General features: G+C 43.3%; 1 protein-coding gene across 3 annotated transcripts; it reads right to left on the bottom strand.

The window, feature by feature from the left end:
• Window positions 1-6,630: 6,630 nt before the first annotated feature.
• On the bottom strand, window positions 6,631-16,754 carry cdk4 (cyclin dependent kinase 4). 3 transcript variants are annotated; one of them, XM_076156586.1, is made up of 8 exons: window positions 16,551-16,754; window positions 11,618-11,852; window positions 11,402-11,537; window positions 11,113-11,280; window positions 10,202-10,311; window positions 8,458-8,508; window positions 8,235-8,370; window positions 6,631-8,020 (listed from the first exon to the last, which is right to left on the bottom strand). In XM_076156586.1, the coding sequence occupies exons 2-8, from the start codon at window positions 11,833-11,835 to the stop codon at window positions 7,919-7,921; spliced, it is 921 nt and encodes a 306-aa protein (XP_076012701.1). In that variant the 5' UTR covers window positions 11,836-11,852; window positions 16,551-16,754; the 3' UTR covers window positions 6,631-7,918. The 3 variants fall into 3 exon arrangements, with proteins under 3 accessions (XP_076012701.1, XP_076012700.1, XP_076012702.1); XM_076156585.1 differs by having other exon boundaries at window positions 16,559-16,754; XM_076156587.1 differs by lacking the exon at window positions 16,551-16,754 and adding an exon at window positions 15,906-16,076.
• Between the last annotated feature and the right edge of the window lie 3,299 nt (window positions 16,755-20,053).

The raw sequence follows: 20,053 nt of genomic DNA, 5'->3' as shown, positions 1-20,053 counted from the left end.
AGATACAGGAGTAACCCAAGTGAGTACTGACACTGTCACATTTAGATGCATATAATTATTGATATATACAGCATCATTATGTCATTTTAAGTTTTCATGTGGATGGAAATGTTTGCAAACCAACCCTCTGCGTTCTCCAGGGGCAGATAACTGCCTGTCAGGTGTCTGTGGACCAGAGCAGACTTCCCACTGCACAGACCTCCCAAAACACCCTACACACACACACACACACACACACACACACACACACACAGAAAGCAAGAGAGAGAGAGAGAGAGAGAAAGCAAGAGAGAGAGAGAGAGCGGGAAAGAGAGAGAGAGAGAGAGCCTGTAAGGTTTTAATCAAATGGTATTCACCAGTTTGCAACAGTAATGTCTAAACCTGAAAAAGGATTAAATGGATTAAATCAGCAAATATTCGCTGCCTGTTACGGGCGCTCATCAATCCCCAATTTATAACCACACAAACAAGCTGTGTCGCTGGTGAAGAAAGTTGAAAAGCTCTTAAGCTGAAAACATTACAGGAAGAGTTGGTGGAAACAAAACAGAGTGAACAACGGATTTACAGACATCTATCAGGCAGGGACATGACTCCAGTGGGTTGTTAATGTTGCTGTGAGTCTGCTGGGTGTGTATGTCTATGGTACATCAGTGGTGTGTGTTTAATGCTCACCAGGTGAAGTTCTTGTACAGTCTGGCTCATGGTCCATTCTTGGCTGCTCGTACAAACACCTGGATAACAAACAAAAAAAAAGAAGGCAGTAAGGGAATAATTAAAAAGAAAGCTTTGGGTGTGCTGGAATTAGTTGAGCAAAGCACATTGAGTGGAAAGCTGGTAAACAATTTCTTTAAAATGCCAGTGTTTCTTGAAGGGAACATGGATAATGTATAACACGCATCTGTTTTAAACCATGAATAAATAAACCTTATTTTACATGAATCTTTGTCGGTGCAGAGTAATAAATAAATGTGGCCTGGAAACATTATTTTGTTCCGCCCCTCTATTTTGAACAAACAGGTGTGGGTCACTTTAATCTTGGGTTCTTGGTTTATTTCCAGGTGTACAGCTGCACAGAGATAAGACAGGAGATAACATTATCTGTCCACCTCTTTGTGCCTTTGGGTTTAATTTACCTCCTTAATTACAGCCTTTCTGTTGATCAAGGTTGCTGCTTGCCTTCATCCTTCTGTATTGTAAATATGTCATCGCTTTGACAAAATCGAGTTTAGCAGCAAGATGACTTCATGCAGATGATTTTTTATTAAATGATCAATCGCCGTTTTATGGTTTTTAAAAATTAGCAACAGAAGAAATGGCTTAAATCATTAAATCATGTTTAGAACCTTCACAGCCGAGTTTAATTCATTCTTACTCTGTGAAAAGCATCATAGTTTATTAAATCTAAGCATCAAGATCAAATCTATAGTTGGTCTTTACAAAATATGTCCACCGTAAACGCATCCGTCTTTGTATTAAAGCTGCTGACTGAGTGCTAATACAAAGCACTCAAACGAGCACGGTGCATTATTAAAATCACTTTATGATCCAAGTGCCATGATGACAAATAGTTGTGGATTTATGGGCGACTTTCATCACTTAATCCTGATCTTAATGATCCTCTAACTGTGCCGCTCTATTTTAGAGCTCAGAACAATGAGGGAGTCAGACACAGGCTAATATAAAAAAAAAGGCCAAATTATATTTCTTTATGATATTCATATAGATTTTAGTTGAATTTGGCCTGCACATTATTAAAGTCATAAGGTCCTATTACTTTTATTCAGTAGCTCAGTCTGTATCCAGTTTTAGGGCCATGGATTAGAATAAGGAGATTTGTGTTTTTGTGTTTTTGCAGTGTGAATGCAGTAAACATCCTATTCTCTTTAAGCATGAATATTCAATAAGGCATACACACACACACACACACATGTTTGTGGTTAGATTCCTCTGAATAGAAGCAAACAAACATGTGCCAGGATAGAAACATGCTTCAACAGGTGCTCAGTGAATCATGGTGAAGATGCATACTGGTGTTCATCAGTGTTGAAATGATACCACCACACACACACACACACGCACACACGCACACACGCACACACACTGTGACAGTGGGTCACACGGTGCACAGAGTTGGTTCCGAGCCTCCTTGTCACTCACATTCTAACTTTAAACCCCAGCTACTCTCCCTCATCCACATCAATGGGCAATCCCCACACCCACACTCCCCTCCATCAACAACGTCACGCCACAGACCAAATAGCATCTCTCATGGCTTTGCTGTTGCCATGGCAACTCCATTTTCCAGAAGCCTCCATCCTGGGTCTCTATACAATAAACGGTCTCATGGCTATAGGGACAGCGTGTGAGAGGCATGGATGAGTGATGTCCACCTGTGTGCATGAGAAGCTGAAATGTGGACTCAAACTGAGAGTGTTGAAAGACATTCCCTACATTAAATGTCATCAATAACGATTATCTGTCATGTCCGTAATACAGGCATAACACGCTGAAATCAAAGGTTCAGGATTTGACATTGTGGACTAGATTGTGCTGCTTCACACACACACACACTTTAACACAATACAGCATCAGTGAATGAATGGACTCCATTTGTAGGCTGATTAACTCTGTGCACAGAGCAGGAAGTAGCGGTTTCCTTGCTCCCTCTCGTCAGATGAAAACAGCTCTGTGTATCCCCGACCTTAATTATTCATGTCCCACTTACCCCTGACAAATTATTCAGGGTTTACTCCAATCCTACATTCACTGTCACATGATATGGCTAAGAATATATGAATAAAGATTCATTATTCATCAACCTGCATCACAATCATCAATCTGTGAGTGTAATCTTACTTTGTGACACCATTTCTAAATGATGACCTTTTAAATGGCGTTCATTTGACTGCCATGTTTAAGGGGGATCAGTATCAAGTAATGGAAATAAAAATGGACACGCGTCGTCCAATAGGATGCAAGAAGCAGTGTTGCAGCCAACCTGTCAAACTTTAAATGATGTCACCATATTAAAGACAAAATAAATTGGATAAAAAAAGCAAAGAAAGGTCATTTAGGATTTTAATGGCACTATGGGAAAATCTATGTGAATGTGTGAATTATAAGTAAATTCGACCTTTAAAGATGAATGATGGTTTAGTGGGATTTAGTTTCTTTTAGTTTAGGTGCGCATAATTACATAGATTCCTTTTGAAGACTGAGGGGAGAAGAAGAACAGCACATGTGACAAAAAAAGTCCTTTACTACCGTCACCAGAGTGTCACGTAAGAATTGTTTTGTTTTGTGTCTCCTCTCTGTAGTTGTGTGAAAGCTGTTAGTGTCACTCTTACCTTCCTCCTCACTGGAGCCCCTCTCCACAGACGGATAGAGGGGGGGCACAGTGCTGTTACTGGCTGGCCCAGTGGTGCTCTTGGTGAAAATTCCACTGATGAACTTGAGCATCTTGCGGTCTCGAGGAGGAGCTCTCTGCGTGGTCTGGCAATCTTTGCCCTTCTTCAGGTCCTCAGAGAGGCAGTGCAGGTCGCTGTTGTCCAGGGTACGGCTTGTACCTTTTCTCTGAGGCCTGGACGAGTCAGGGGCAGGAAGGGCAACGGAAACTGCCTTCAGCCTGTCCCCCTGAGGGCTGTCCCTGCTCATTATACCTGTATATCCTCCACTCATGGGGGCCCCGGGGCGGATCAATGTGCCCCTGCCGTCACTGTCTGCCCAGGACGCCCTGTAAGGCCCCAGAGTTGTAGCTGCCATTATGGGGGACTGCTCCCCAAAACGGTTATCTCTTCTGTCCAACGTCTTAGCAGAGGCAAACGAGCTGGTGTTTGCCTCTCTGAGTTCCCTCCAGCATATCGAGTTTCCTCCCGCGTGTGACCTCATCAGAACATCAGGTCGCTGGCTGACCGGCGGAAGGACAGAAAAAGGGAGACTGCAACGTGATCGACTGTTCAGGTCTGCACCATTTTCACCTTTCAGGAACAGGACGGGGGGCTCCCTGTAGAACTCTGTCTTAGGACGCTGGGCCTCAGACCGGGGCCCCTCTCTGCGCACGCCTCCCTCTGGGGCTGTACCTCCATACACTTTGACTGGCTGTTTGACAGCTGGCTGAAAAAGAGAAATCTCTTTTTTACCAAAGTCTTTTTGGGGCCCAGCTGGTGTCTGGGCAGTGCTTGCTGTCTGAATTTCTCTGCTCTCAGGCTTCCCGCTGCTCTCTGTAGGGCTGCCATACTTGACCTGCACCTGTTCCACTTCTCCCAGCTGCTCGTTTTCCTTCTCCACCACATCTGCACACACAGGCCCTTCCTCCTCCTCTTCGGCAGCGTTGGTCACCTCCTCTTTCTCAGGGCTCCCTTCCCCCTCTGGGAGAGGCTCCCTCTCTACTTGGACCCCATCTACATCCTCTGGCACAGCCTCAACCTTCACCAGAGTGAGGGAGATGAGGTAGGTGGTTCGTTTCTGCGAGTTGCCTGCGTTGCTCATTAGGACAGCAGAACCTGATCTCTGACCAGGTCAGACCTGCAAACCTCAGTCATGGCAACCGGGACAAAGACTGAAGCAGAAGAAGCAGAAGAAGCAAAATCAGTGATGTTGATGAAACGGGGGAGAACAGACACCTGACCTAACAGATTACCTGTTACAGACACGTGAACTTCACAGGAATCCTGCGCTAGACTTTTACAACCTAAAGAAAAACATGAAGAATACCAATAAGAACCCAAAGGAACATTTACAAATTTTTACAGAACAGAATGGGAAAGCTGGCACGGTGGGGAAACAAATGTGTTTTATTCAAGCCTGCATCTCGTCTGCACGCTGCTACTAGTGGTCTCGACCACTGACTCATTCATAAGCCTCCCCTCTCTTTGCATCACCCCTCATTACCAAACTCATTTATTCATCAGAAATATGAAATACAGACTCGCTTACGGATTAAATGAGGATTTTCCTTTTCTCACTCAAAATTTCAGTCTTGACATTATGCAACAGTCAATACATGCAGTGTGTGTCTGGCTGAGTAATGCCACCTTACTGTGTGGCTCAGACCTTACCTTCATTCCCCCTGTAGAATATCCATGGCACGGTTCCTTCATTTGATCTATTTGGATTTGGTGAATGTATCCTGCTGTGAGATTTTCATTAATATCAAACGAGGCGGATAATAAGAAGGAGAGAGAACGATAGAGAGCAGCCGCCGATCAGTCCAGAGGAGCAGGTGAATGGGGAATAGGGTGAAAAAAAAATGGAAATCATTCACTTGTCACGAAGCGTCTGGCAGCTGGAGCCTTCATTCGACAATGTCAGGGGTAACATCATGCATGCGGCCACAGAGATGCTGAAAAGAGAGAAGAAGAAGAATCTGTTGCTGTTCCTGCAGAATATCAAAAAAAAAAAAAGGGGGGGGGTGATGGAAGTAAAGCGGGATCGAACCGGAGCGATGCCTCCTCCTCCTTCTCCTCGTCCTCTTCCTCTAGCTCTAGCTCTGCTCTGCTGTGCGCGTATCTCTCTTCCTCCTCCTCCTCCTCTGGAGAGCAGCTCCTCTTCGGTCACCGCATCCTCTCCTCCGAGTGCCTCATCCAATTAGCAAGTCAATAAAATGTGTCTGTGAGGCAGAGGAAGCCCACCAGCTCCTCCTCCTCCTCCTCTTCCTCCTCTTCCAGCCCACCCCCCCTTGCTAGCCCACCGTTAGCCTGCTACACGACCCGCCTGGCTGGCAGTGGATTCGGCTTTGGCACAGGGAACAGACGGAGAGGTGGAGGTCCCCGCTGCACACATTTATTACATTTTTATTTATTTATCTGTACCGACACAACAAAGGGAGCAGAGAGGGAGTCAAATAAATAATAAAAAGATAAAAAATAGACCTCTGAGCCTTCTACTACCAATTCATTTGCTGTGTCTAAGGCTCTTTCTTCAAAGCGATTTATGGGCTAGCTCTCTCTCTCTCTCTCGCTCTCTCTCTCTCTCTCTCTCTCTCCCTCTCTCGCTCTCTCTCTGAGGTGACTATATGCCGAAGGATGATAGTAATGAAACAGGAGGCGGAAATTTACTGTGGAGGAGTTAAAAGCAAAAGCAAGTGTGTGCATACTTAAAGGCAGCAGTACAAAGTGGCGTTAAAGTGAAAAAGAGGGAGAAATGTGTGATCATAACAGACTATAATTCCAGTATATTTAAGACTTTATCCGCTTGTTTACAACACATCCCATAATAAGTCTCTTTATCACTGACAGGGAAGCCATTTGTCTCGCCTCACTGCTCATTTCCTCATCCTGTGGCAAATCTGTCAACAGACAGATTGAAGAATCTGATTTTCAGCATTTTTCCTGCCGGCAGCAAATTCATACACGAGGGAATACTGGTTATGGAAAGTGCTTGATATTTCCAAAATGATTTAGGGATTTGGGTAATTCGATATTGACACAACCAGCAATAATAAACCATCAACTGTCGACATCTCAGAGCGTCAACAACTTCTGATATGTCACAAATGGCAACCTTGGATGGCTTTATGTGTGTTTGAATACGGGTTCCACACTTGCTTGAGCAAATGTGTCGCCTGCATTCAGCCCATCCATGACGCAAGATTTAGAACACAAATATGGAAGAACACCTTATCTTGCAGGGTTTACATATATTTTAATTACAAGAGCTACACTTAAAACTAACGGTTTCTTCCCTGGTCCATGCCCAACCATTCCATCACATTTCAAACTTTGAGTAATCCTAACAGAAATGTTACCTCCCTGCCAGAGGTGATAATATCTATGCAGGTTAAAAGCACTCCAATCAGCAAACACATTCTTATGTATACAAGAGTATGCACAGTGTAAATTGTATATTATATGTTAATTGCTGCAGTGAAATAATCTGATTGTTCCTCAGTTGTAACCATAACGCCAATAAAACCAGAGATATTCATTAGACTTACACTTCTCTTATGATGAAAACTCTCAAAATATCAATTAAAATCAAAACTGAAATACCTGGGAACCATTTGATTCCCCATTGATGCCATAAGAATCTGCAACAGGCCCCCCGGCCTCATTTAACTGTTTACAATTATACTAACAGCATTTTGTTACTTGCTCAGTCATGGTGATTTATGACAGATTATTGACTCCATATACTCACGTTCATTACTGCAATCTATATAATAAGCACAACTGGAGTCCAAATACACTTTTAAGTTAAAACTTTTATTAATTTATCTTTGCGTCGCTGGTTGATTTCAGATGCGTTAACATGAGTGCTCTCCTCCTACACTCATACCCTTATATGTATATATTATAATATGTTTTACTGTATTCAGGCATATACCAGTTATTTATGGAATTTGAGACAGATGGCCACTGCTTATTTCTTTTATTATTACACAATATTGGCTCTTTGATCCAATCTATGATCAATACATTTAATAGTTCTCATGTCAGCCACTGACATACGCCGTTATGTCTGCATGATTTATATTCAAAACAAAAACAGTCAAATCACTAACGACAATACTAACTCCCATTGGTGCCGCTTCTGTCAGACTTTATTAAGTCTGCGACACAAAAAGACAAAAACATCCCAAAGAAAATAAAAGGAAGGCGACACGTCAGCGATGGCAGATGTTTCCCTGCTGGTTTCAGATACAAACACAAAACTAAACGGCAACGTCATTATTTGTGGCATTTACGCGTCGTTGATCTTTTCACTTCTCTCCTCTATTTGTGACACATTTATCGAGAGATCCTTTCAGATGCAAGAGTCTCGACCGTTTTGAAAGTCACAAATAGAGCCCACGGCAGCACCCTGAGGCTCACAGTACAGTAGTTGCTTGAATGGGAAATGCTCTGAATAAAGATGAAATCCTCTGGGGTTAGGCTGGGTCTAATCTTAGACCCGATTACGTCTCAATCGCTGCATAATCTCAGCTCTTTGTCTGAGTCAATGTTTCCTCATCCTGGAAATAACGGTGCTCCAGTGCGTTCAGGGCGGATATTCGTTTCAAGGGGTCAAAGGTGAGCATTTCCTGAAAAAGAGAAAGCAGATTAGAGCAACCTCACAAATCTTCTATCCAATATCTGGAATATTAATACTCCTCACTTAAACTGAGCTGAGACCTACTTACTGAGCCACATCGTTTTCAATAGTGTGCTGATTGACTCACTGGCATAACAAGTTTTCCTGATTTTGACCCGTTTATTGTTGAAAAGTACCCGCTAGGCTTCACTTCACGGTCTTACCAGCAGCAGTTCTGCGCCCAGCTCGTTTATCTCTGGAACCACGTCAGTAATTGGTCGAGGGAAGAGAAGGGGGAAGTTGCTCCTGGAGAGCGTAACATCGGTCGGCCACTCTTCTACTGGCGGCAAGCCGATAACGCTGAAATCAGACACAAAGTAGAGAGTTAGAGTTATGTTATGCGTCATGGCATCATCTGGTCGTCGGGTAAAGGTTTTTGTGACTCACTTGAAAATTTTCCCAAGTTGGTCCACTTCTGAGTCTCCACGGAACAACGGTCTGACACACATACACACACACAGAGAGTTTGCGCAAAGTTAATACATCAAAGCAGAGGGTACACCAAGCATCACTAATATGAGGCTCAGATCACCATGACCCAGAAAGAGCTTCAAAATATCTCATTAGTCCCTCTACCAAAGCTCATCTGTGCCTTGATGCAAAGGGAAAGCAATGTGTCATCTTTGCCACTAGATGGAAGGAGTGTGTATCAAGCGCAAGTGCATTGGTTATCCAGAAGAGATGGAGGCTCCTGGCTTCATCTCAGGAGGGACAATCACAAAACAAACTGGCCAAAGTCAAGGAAGGAGTGTTTGCACATGTTATACATCAGCAAGGAGTTTTGGTTTTGTGAGTGCTTGGTTTTTATGGCCTTACTTTGAAGTTTAAGCACACTTACAGCCTTTGTATTTTTAATGCTTTTTCTCATTTTTATCGTCACACTTCTTATTTATTATTCATTTTCTTCTCCTTGGTACTGTTTTCACATTTTCTTAGTTTATCTTAACATGCATCGGTCTTGTAAATATAAAGTCTCATTGATTGGTCAGAAACAAGTCCATATAAAGTCCATAACATCAGATTCATTTGCGTAACAGACAGAATTCATAAAAAGCATGTTTTATTAAATATTTACTGCCCTGATTAAAATTGCATGTAAGCAGTCAGTGTATTATGGTCTTACTAGTTGGAGGAAGAAGACCAAAACTGTGCTGTAAGTGAATGTGAACTCTAGTAGCGGCTGTTTATATTACATACATACATGTCCTACATACAATCTCAATAAGGCCTGACTCGAGTTACAGGAGGTTTCATTTCTCATCACATTCTCTCTCCCAACAATCAGTCTGACAGTCTAGAAGTCCTGGTCAGATTTCTCCCGAACACACAGTTTTTGGCAGCGAGTGTGTGAGAGTGTGTTTTTTCATTATCCGAGCCCTCTTGAACTCCTGGCAGACTCTGGGGAGCTGCCCCGATAACCTCAATCATATTTTGAAATTTTTTAGAGTTGGGAACAGGAAGCTTGCATCATTCATCAATGACTTCGAGGGGATTTTTTAGAAGGTAACTGCAAGCTGACGTCTGACAGCTGAGGCGCAGGAAAAGGAGGGCAAAAATGTGACGTCTTTGAATGCATCACTGTACTGATGAAGAGAGGAGCAGGGGAGGAGTGAGGGATAACATGTGAGCGAGGCGGTGCATTGCTCCCTCTGGCGTAATCCATACATTTACCATGTGATGTGCTGTTGTCTAATGTGTAAACATGTGTGTGACGGGGAGAAAGCTAATATTTTTGGGAGGAACGCAATAAGGACTGTAAAGCTCCTGTATTCTGAGCTGACCAGTAGAATGAAATGAGAGACTAGAACACACTACAAGACACAACCCTCCGCACTAGACCAGGTAATCAAATCCCAGAGACTTTTGTTCTTAATTAATCAAATCACAGACGAAACCTAATTAGCTTTTCCTTTGCCCAAGGTCTGAGTATTCGCCGCATTACATAAAAACGTGCTCATGCATTTTTGAGATCCCCTGCTAAGAGACGAATGTAAATTATTCACCCTTTTGAGTTTAAGCACGTTTAAACATAGCTGTGCATTTCCATTACATAATATGGAAAAAGCTATAAGGTATCGCTGCACAGATGCTGTAGAGTCCATGCTATCTGATCATCATTCTGCTGACTCACTTGCGTATGAACATCTCGGCGAAGATGCAGCCGGTGCTCCACATGTCCACAGGCGTGGCATAAGTGGACTGGAGCAGAACCTCAGGAGGCCGATACCACAGCGTCACCACCTGGCAGAAACATATTGTGCAAAATAATGAGATATTCCATTGAAAAATAAAGAGACCTTCAGAAACGCGACATGAAGGCCAGGACTATACTTTGGATTTATTACACATTGCCACAGGTGTTCAATTGAAGCGCTGGTTGTTTACATACATGAATTATCACTACACACTCAAGTATACAGAGATTTCTGCACACAGAGATCTTCTTCGATACTCAATTTGTGTTTGCAACGTTGAGCAAAATCGCAAACAGTTCCTAAAGCATTAACGCCCCCACGTTTCCCCCCTAGTGGACAAAGTAGATATAATTCTCCAGGCAGATGAAAAGTACATAAACAAAAAGCACGAGGGCAACAAGTGTGCGTATGTGTTATTAAATTGAGCATAATCAGGCCATAGGTAATGACGTGAGGCTCCAAACTGGTATTTTTACATGTTTGAGTCATTAACTACAAACTACCAGCACCCATGGTCATTGGTTTCCATTCATTTTAGTTCAGTAGGAATATCAGGCTTGTGCTTAAGACAGACGACCACAGTGATTGTAAAAAGGCAGACATAATCCTGGGTACTGATCCACTTTATGGGTAATGAATAAAAGGTATAACTATAAATGGGCCATTTGCCATTTGGCACCTTCCATGGGATCTGTCAGGGATGATTCATTAGACAAGAATCAGTGTGCAGATTCCTAACAGAATGGTTCAGAACACAATAGAAGCAGTATGTAAATCATCATTATGCGCTATATTGTCATTAATGAAGGCCCCGCCCATGTCGCCGTCACTCGGGTTGAGTTCTTACCACAGGGGTGAGAGCCATGTGGCAGCTGTAGATCCGAGCCAGTCCAAAGTCTGCCAGCTTCACCTGGCCCTGGCTGGTGACCAGAATATTCTCTGGTTTCAGGTCTCTGTGCATCACGCGGTTAGAGTGAAGGAATGTGAGACCGCAGAGCAACTGCCTCATCAGGTCCTGAACAAACACATACACACTCAGATATCAACTTTTGGCACCAGTGGTTGGATAGACTAGGTCAAAAAAGAGGCTTCACATATTCAAATATACTTCAAACATATGAGCTTTGTTTCCTCACCTTAATACAGTCGGAGGATAATCCTGGTGATGGTGCCTTCGCGAGGTACGTCTTGAGATCTTGGTCCACATGTTCAAACACTAGTGTGACTTTAGTCTCCTGGTCTGACCTCTGCGTGGCACACACATCCTTAAGCCTGGAGAGAGCGAGATCTCAGTTTGCTCAGTGTGGACAACGCTAGACAATGAGTCACAGATGTTATGGACGCTGTCTTACCTGACCACATTGGGATGGTCGAACTGCTCCAGTCTCCTCAACAGAGCCACCTCTCGGACTGTGGAGACGGGGAGGCCGTTCTGGTCCGTCTGGATGCGGACGCTCTTCAGAGCCACAAATTGGCCGCTCTCCGTGTCTCGGGCCTTGTAGACGGTCCCGTAAGCGCCTCCTCCGATTTCTGCCACCGGCTCGTACTGGATGCTGGCGCCGTGGGCCATGGCCAGGTTCAAACAGCCTGAGAGACAAAGCGTGACCGACAAATGAGACGATGCAGATATGACTTCAGTGGACTCACGTTTGCCGTTTCTTCTTCCATGGAGCCGATTTCAGTTTGCCTAATTGGATCATTCTAACAAGGCGGCACTCGGACGGCGCATACGTCCAATTAAGATGAGGTTTCAGGCATGAATGCACAACTCTGAGTTTGGTTACAGTAGAATTAATTGGGGATATACTGCACTTTTTGAAGAATGAGCCACGTCCAATATTAGTGCAATGGTAAGGAACATTATTAAATGTATTTGTTTGATTTAATATAATTTTACACAGCGTTGTCTATAGATTCTATATGTACAAGCTAAATGTTTTGAGAATTGGCCGAAAATGTATGGGTTAGGGTTAGAAAATAGTTTCATGCTTAAGTAAAAAATTCAAAATGGCAGAAAATCTAGTTTGGCAAAAATGGGCGTGGCCTATATGGATGAATGCAGCTAGATTGGATTCTATGCCTTACAATTCAAATCTTATAAGCAGAAATGTTAACATTGTATTAGAGCGCCACCATCAGGCCGATTGGCGATAAGAACGAAAGACCACACACACACAGACAAACATGACTCAGCAAATCTACAATCCCAGCATATAAAATAAGATACATTTTGCGAAGGGTGGAATCTGACAAGATGTCAAGCAGCCACATGTTTCTCTGTTATCCTCCATTAACTTTCTATGCCAAGCGTGCAAAGATATAAACTCCTGGCCCATATGTTTTGGAAGCCGGTGAATATTCAGTAATAAAGACTAAACTGTCCTCGGGCTGAGAGCAAACATATTGCAAAAGCTGGATCTCACTGCCATTTCCAACCAAGTATGTCACATCCAAAATTAACAGATGCTCCACTATTTGTCGCATTTCATATTTTCAGTCATATTGCCAGCAGTTTGTCACAGAGAGAAGTTTTGGACAACTTTATTCCATCCAGGAGCTCTGCCAGCCAATATATGCCTTTTATTGAGCAGGCTGTAAAATATAATGAATTCATTTATGCTTGGTTGAGCATTTTCACCCTTAGCTTGTTTCAGGAGATGACGGAACAAACTTTTCAGCCTCTTATTTGGTCTTCACACCCCTGATTTTTGTTGCTCTCAGGTGGCTCCCCAAGCTGAAGGATGTGTAAGTTTCGTCTGAACACCTGCAGCTCTTGGCTCATCCTTCGCAGCAGCTGGCAGCGTTCAACCCCGTTACCGTCCAAGGAGAAGGATGTGGAGGTGGTGCAGCTCTGGGTTTGTGCAGTGTGGAGCTATATGACAGAGACAAACTGGGCTGGTCTAATAATACACTCGGCAAAGGAGGCCAGAGCCTGGTTCTCCCAGTGTGCACGACAGAGCGAAAGAGGAAGCGCACGTCTCGCTGCTGTGTGAAGGAGTAGAAGAAGCCTCTGGGTATCAGTTGGTGGACTGAGAATGACACATATCACTGTATTATCAAAATAAAATGCCGTACATATGTCAAATAAAGGTTATACAGCAGAATATACTGCCTGAATGCCAAAATACCATTCATTATTATTAATCCTACACTGACAATGGCCCCTTAAATCCACAAAGTCATATACTCGTTCATTACGTTGGTTCTTTATGTCGACTTTCACATTATGGCAACACAAATATGTGTCTCCTTTATGAGCAGATAGACTCTTTGACAGGCATCGGCGTCGCAAATCCCAAATCAAGACTTGAGAGTTAAATGTTGATTTGAAGGAAACTCGGGTTACGTTTTCAATCCAATCAAGCCCCAAGCCAGCTGGATCGGCACATCAGTCAGGCAGCAGGAGCTAATCAGAGAAGTCAGCTGGTTTACTGCTTGGCTGGGCTGAAACCTAAAGACTCCATGACGCACAGTTTGTCTGTTATAAGTATTTCAAAATCAACTGGTTTCATTCAACTATCCAACTTACTATGTTTTGATGAAGCCCAAAACAAGTGCAGCCTCTAAAGCTTTCATAATAGGATCACCTACTGAGAAGACATTTGACTTTAATCATTAATCCTTGAGTCTTTGAAATGTCAAACACAATCATAAATGGTCATTGTACGAAAGGCAACGTGCTTAAACTGATTATTTTGGTTTACTGAAGGCGTTCCATCCATCAGAAATTTCAAATAAATGTTAAATCATTTGAAATATCACTCCTCCAAAAGCTTTTATTTATTTTCTTGTATTAAATTAGTTTGTTTGTGAAAGCAACTAAACAGATTTCTGTACAGCTCTGAGCACAATAAAGAAGTTAAGAACCGTCATAAGAGAATTATGTGATTGCATTTTTCTCACAATATTACACCAAAGCCTTCAAACTAATGTGTGTGTGAACTACTGTGTCATGACAGTGTTAAAGTGTGAAAGAGAGCGAAGTGTTGCTAAAATAAAATAAAAAAAGGTCTGCAGAAGAAAAAGAGGAAAGCACAGCAACAAAAATACAAACACAACACAGAGCACAATGAGCTCAGTCTCCTCTGTGGGATCAAGGAAAAGGCCTTTTCCACCTTCTGCTGACAGCGAGAGACGGACGGCGTGCGTGCGTGCGTGCGTGCGTGCGTGCGTGCGTGCGTGCGTGCGTGCGCAGACTCCACAGGGTCATGAAATACTAATAATACTGAAAATAATACTGAAAAAATACTCGTAGTTAGTTGAAAGTGAAACTAACTTCTCAACTAATCCCTGTATCAGACATGTGCAACCCCTCTATTGTGTCTAACATCCTGGATGTGACTGTGGACATTCTGGACTCTTCCTTAAAATAGCAGCATGCTGTGTCTCACCCTAGGGTCCAAATTTTTGGATATTTCATGGTTCAATACAAGTGGGTGGAATGACAGCGTGCACACATTTCTTCCACTTATGTAAGGAAAATAGAACCTGAGTGTCTGCAGACAAGAATCTGCCGGCATTCCAAACAAAAAATACCACGCACATTCCTCTCAGCAGCACTCACCTCTCACATCAGCTGAGTGAAAACATCAATATAACAATGCTGGAGAATCAAAGCCTTCCCTGCAATAAATAATCAGTTCAAAGGGATTTCTTTATCGAAGTATTTATCTGAAAGTGTCAAAACCTTATTCATTTAATGACTTTACATTTCATTGGATTAATTTCCCTTAAAAATTTGATAAACTTCAAATGTAAAGAGACAAATGTCATCTTACTGCTAGTTTACCGTGAACAAAACTCTAATCTACATTAATAACTCTTTATTAATGGACAACCTGGAACCCTTTCAAATCAAATCAGTTCCACCCGGTGTTACTCAACATAGACAACAAGACATCCAGATGCGTCATTAAATCCTGCTTCTGGGAACAAACCCTCAGGCTCAGCGCATGTCACATGCAGCCAGAACGACAAATGCCTGAGAAACCCATGAAACGAGCTGAAACGGGCTGAAAGCCAAGAGGAAGAGGCCCACGGATACAAAGGTCACAGCTGAAGTTATGATTTGTCAGAGAATAACAACAAAACAGGGAGAACTTCATTTGAAAACATTATAGAATCCCAATATAGCCTTATATTCCTCTATTTACCCAACAGGAAGCTGTCCGAGCTCATGCCTGAGAAGAATGGGCTTGTTTTTAACTACAAACTAAATTTAAATAGGGGATGTCGTAGAAAAAGGCAGAGTGAACTTTGAACAGGCCGGTAGCTACAATTATCATTATGTCAAAGTCTGTTGAACATTTTAGTCAATTAAAGCTCATTTGACAGGTTGCCATGGCGTTTTACTTTAATAATAGTTCCTTGCTGCTTGACTTCTCAGAGGTTTCCAGTCTGAACAGCTGGATCAACCAAAATAACAAGCCGCTGAGTCATAGAGATATTCACCTCCACACACACACATCTACAACCGCAGACAGTGTGTTCAACATGGAGCTTTACAACAACACACACTCTTCACGTTTATCACCAATACTACAAAACTTCTGATCCACAGGAAACTTCAGTGTTTGAGGCTAAATTGTGGACATAAGCGTGACGAATAATCAAGTATCCAAACAGGTAACACACACTCACACACTAGGCTGATCAGGTAAGCGCTGCTCACTGGAAAGGTCACAGAACTTTCTCCGAGGTCATCAACCTGACCTCCCAATCACCATATTGATCCTCATATGACATCTATCATGATCAGCCAGGCCAGAGCTACACACACACACACACACACACACACACACACACACACACACACACACACACACATACACACACACACACACACACACACACACGTTTGCGAAGTGAAGGCGGCGGCCGGGGGGCGGTGTGTTAGCGTGACGGTGAAGAGGGGCCAGTGGGCGAGCAGAGACGGAAGCCCAGAGCCCCGACACGTGGTGCTCCTCCATTACTTCCTTTTGTTGTTTAATCGATCGATAAAAGTATAAGAGGCGCAACAGGAGGAAGAGGAAGAAGAGGGGGAGGAAGGAAGACCACACAGGCTTCTTCTTCTTCTCCTCCTCACTCGGCTCCACGCTGACTGACGTGGCGGAGGGAAAACAATGTAACACTTGTGTAAAAGTCCACGCAGGAGAAACAGACACACATCACCCGCCGCTACATTCCCACATCTGTTCACATCTGTCACTTTCTAGACTTTGTGTAGAGACCTCAAGCAGGTCCGCGTTCCCGACACTTCACCTAATGAGAGCGCACTTTACTTACTTACTCACCCACGTCTGCTCTTCTCCGTGGCGGCCGAAGCTTCTTCCGGCTTTATAAGCAGCACATCCCCGCTGCCGGACCTCCCAGCTGGGCCTCTGGAGCTCTGGACCTGCTGGATTTCAAGAACCCAACTCAGCACGAAGCGACTCAGGCCTCCACACTTTCCTCCAGCCTGCAATCTGTTTGGTAAAAAAGCTCAGTCGCTTCCTGTTGCGCCAAGCCAAGGCGAAGGCGGAGCCAAATCCCGAGAGCTCACATGGAAACTCCAATAATCACCCGAACGGATCAATATATTCCAAATAAGTGATTAGGGTCAAGTTAGAAAAAAAGATTCTGCATGTATATGTCATCTAAACTTCTGTCCATAGCTTTTACACTTTCTGAAGGGGATGAATAAAGTATCTATCTATCTATCTAACTATCTATCTATCTATCTATCTATCTATCTATCTATCTATCTATCTATCTATCTATCTATCTATCTATCCCTCCCCTCTCTCCCTCCCTCACTCTCTCTCTCTCTCTCTCTCTCTCTCTCTCTCTCTCTCTCCCCCTCTCTCTCTCTCTTATGATTAGTATAATATTATGAAGGTAGTCATCATTCATGATACTTTACTCCGTCTGCCCTTCCTCTCATTATGAGTGAGTGAGTACAGAGCGGTCTGTGGTCCTCTAGATGCAGCTCGTCTGGATGAGTTCAGCTGGATATTAACACTGTAATGCTTCCCAACTTTGGCGTAAAGGGGGATCTGCTGTGTGGCCCCAGCATGTCTCACTGCCGAAGATGAACCGAGAGCAATTTGGTGCGTAATGAGTTTGCATTCCCGCGGATGTAAAATGCACCATCATTTTGCATTTAAAAGGACAGAATTAGAGGTTCAGGTGCAGCTGTACCACAAGGATGTATGATGATCATAGCAGGTGCAGAAAGTCCTGTATGTTTAAGTGCATAGACTGTTTCAGCAACACACATCACAATATACAGTATGTATAGTAGAAACCGGCATCTTGAGATCAGAGACTGGGTGAAGGTTGTTTTTAACTTCTTTGTGTGTATCTGCTGGTTACAAACACACTGCAGGATGTGTGTTTGCTTGAAAAACAACTTGTAATCAGAGGAAAGTGTCCAGTTTGTCAGTTGTGTGTGTGTGTGTGTTCTGCTTTTTCTGCACAACAAATGCATTTAGGATTCAGTCTATCAATGCTTTTATACTTTGGTTTTTGGATCATCCACCTTCATCATGTTTCCTCAAGAGCCTTCCTAATTTTTGAACCAATAAGCAGACAAACATCAGTGACAATATCATCTCCATGGTGGCGGTGACGATATTTGCCAGAATCTTTTCATCTCTTCTACCTTCACATCCACATCCATTATCATACTGATGATGACACACAGCCAGACATCCCCACTCAGCCCAGTTGTGTGATCAGATCTATACACCGGGCTGTAACCCGAGATATTTACCACTCCTCAAAAATTCTCCTGCCTGCACATTGTTTTTCCTGCAGCGTCAAATTGTCAATATCAGCCCACGTCTGGATCCAAACAATCCCGGCACACACACACACACATCAAACTGAATATATCCTGAGCATTTATATGATTGCTGAAGTTTAGCTCCAGGATCTTGATAAGCCAGCAAAACAAGGTATAACACATATTTGATGTGGAACCACCAGCGAGCGTCCTACTTTTCAGAGAGGAGGCCTACACAGCAGCTGAGAGTAGCTGCCGGAAAAGCCCACAGCTTTAGTTTGGGTGAATAATGGCTTCCAGCAGATATACGCTCTCTCACCTGTGCAGCTCCCCAACACTTACTCACAACAAACCTATTTCAGACTATAGTGTATTTTAAACTAAACTATTTCAAACTAACCTATTTCAAACTTAAAGTGTTGGGTCTACGCGCAACTGTGACAACAAACTGTAACCCATATAGGCTGTTGATCACTTTTACAAAGCTTTTTACATCTGCTCAAGGGGTCCATACCTCTGCCAAGGCCCAACTGTCCTTCCGATTGTAGCTCCATCTATCAATGATGAAATGGGACAGGTTATTGCTCTTAGGATGGATCAATTAATATTTCTGCTTTTTTGAATAGTAGAGAAGAAGTATGAATCACGCCCACTCAAGCTCAGTAGCCAAATATAGAACAACAGCAATAAACTATAAGGAAGATTTTAAAGAATACAAATAAAACAACTTGTGTCTGTCTTGGTCCAGACATTCTACATGTAGAAATGTGTGACAATTAAGCCAAAATTGTCGGAGGAGATACACATTATTTTCTGTAAATGCTACAAATGGGTGAAGCCTATATGTGGATAGATGCATAAAGATCCAAAGAATCAAGAATCAAGAATCAAGACATAAACTGATTTTGTGTCCTCCGGTTTAAATGTTATAAGCCAAAATGTAAAGGTTATGACCATCATGATGGCTCACTGGAACCAAACTCCAATCAGTTCTTCCCTGGATCATCACAAGCTAAAATACAATAACGCATTGGTATGTAATAAATGTGTGTGTGTGTGTAGAGTGAGAGACGGCATTCTTTCCCTCTTCTCTGAGCTCTACCCATACTTGCTTCATCAGGTGTGGTCACTTGGAACTGTGCCTCCCAGGTATTGATCGGCTAAACCAACTTCCTGATCAGGCCAAGACACTCATTTAGCTTATTAGCTGGAGGTCAGACCAAGAGAGAGAGAGAGAGAGAGAGAGAGAGAGAGAGAGAGAGAGAGAGAGAGAGAGAGAGAGGAGGGAGGGAGGGAGTGTAACTGTTTCCTTGCTTCAGAATTGACACAAAGGATGTTGTTTGGAATACTGTCCACACTAACACAGATTAGTGACACTTCACACACACACAAACACACACTTCGCACACACACATCACACACGCACTCACACACACACACACACACACACACACACACAGTTTCTCACAACAAATGTGTTTCTATTAATCGATGAGGGCGATTAAACGCAGCACGTGGCCTCTTACGTCACGTGGACATCAGCACCTTGGACAGCAGCCTGCGCCGATCGCTGCCTGCTGTGGAGGAGGGAGGATGTTTCTAATGGAGATCTACGGACTATAACACTAGAGAAGAAGAAGTTTTGGGGGGCTTCAAACGTAAAGCAGGTGAAACGACCGTGAATCAAGTTTCACACGGAGATTTAATTGACGCCGCGTGAGCTATAAGCTACAGCCTGCGACCTGAAGTGGCTTCTTACTGTTGGAGATTGATGGAGACTGTGTCGTGATGTATAGAAGATATAAGTGCTGATGATGAAGTGCAGCATCAAGGAGCCGGAAGGGACAGTTGCGCGCTGCTTTTTGGCTGGTTTGTGTTTGCAGGAATCCATATCTGGCGTCCTCGCTCTCCCCGGTGTGTGGCGCAGAGATGACCGGGGAACCTGCAGGAGACACGCCGCTTGCAAGTTCTCTTCAAACGGATTCTGATTGTTCCATAGATGCGAGTGCGGTTCTTCTCTAAC

Source organism: Genypterus blacodes, unplaced genomic scaffold, assembly GCF_046128005.1.
Source record: "Genypterus blacodes isolate CSIRO-AG114 ecotype Tasmania unplaced genomic scaffold, CSIRO-AGI_Gbla_v1 ptg000070l_1, whole genome shotgun sequence".
Classification (NCBI taxonomy): domain Eukaryota; kingdom Metazoa; phylum Chordata; class Actinopteri; order Ophidiiformes; family Ophidiidae; genus Genypterus; species Genypterus blacodes.
The sequence above is the reverse complement of the archived record's forward strand: the minus strand, read 5'-3'. Positions and strand labels throughout refer to the sequence as shown.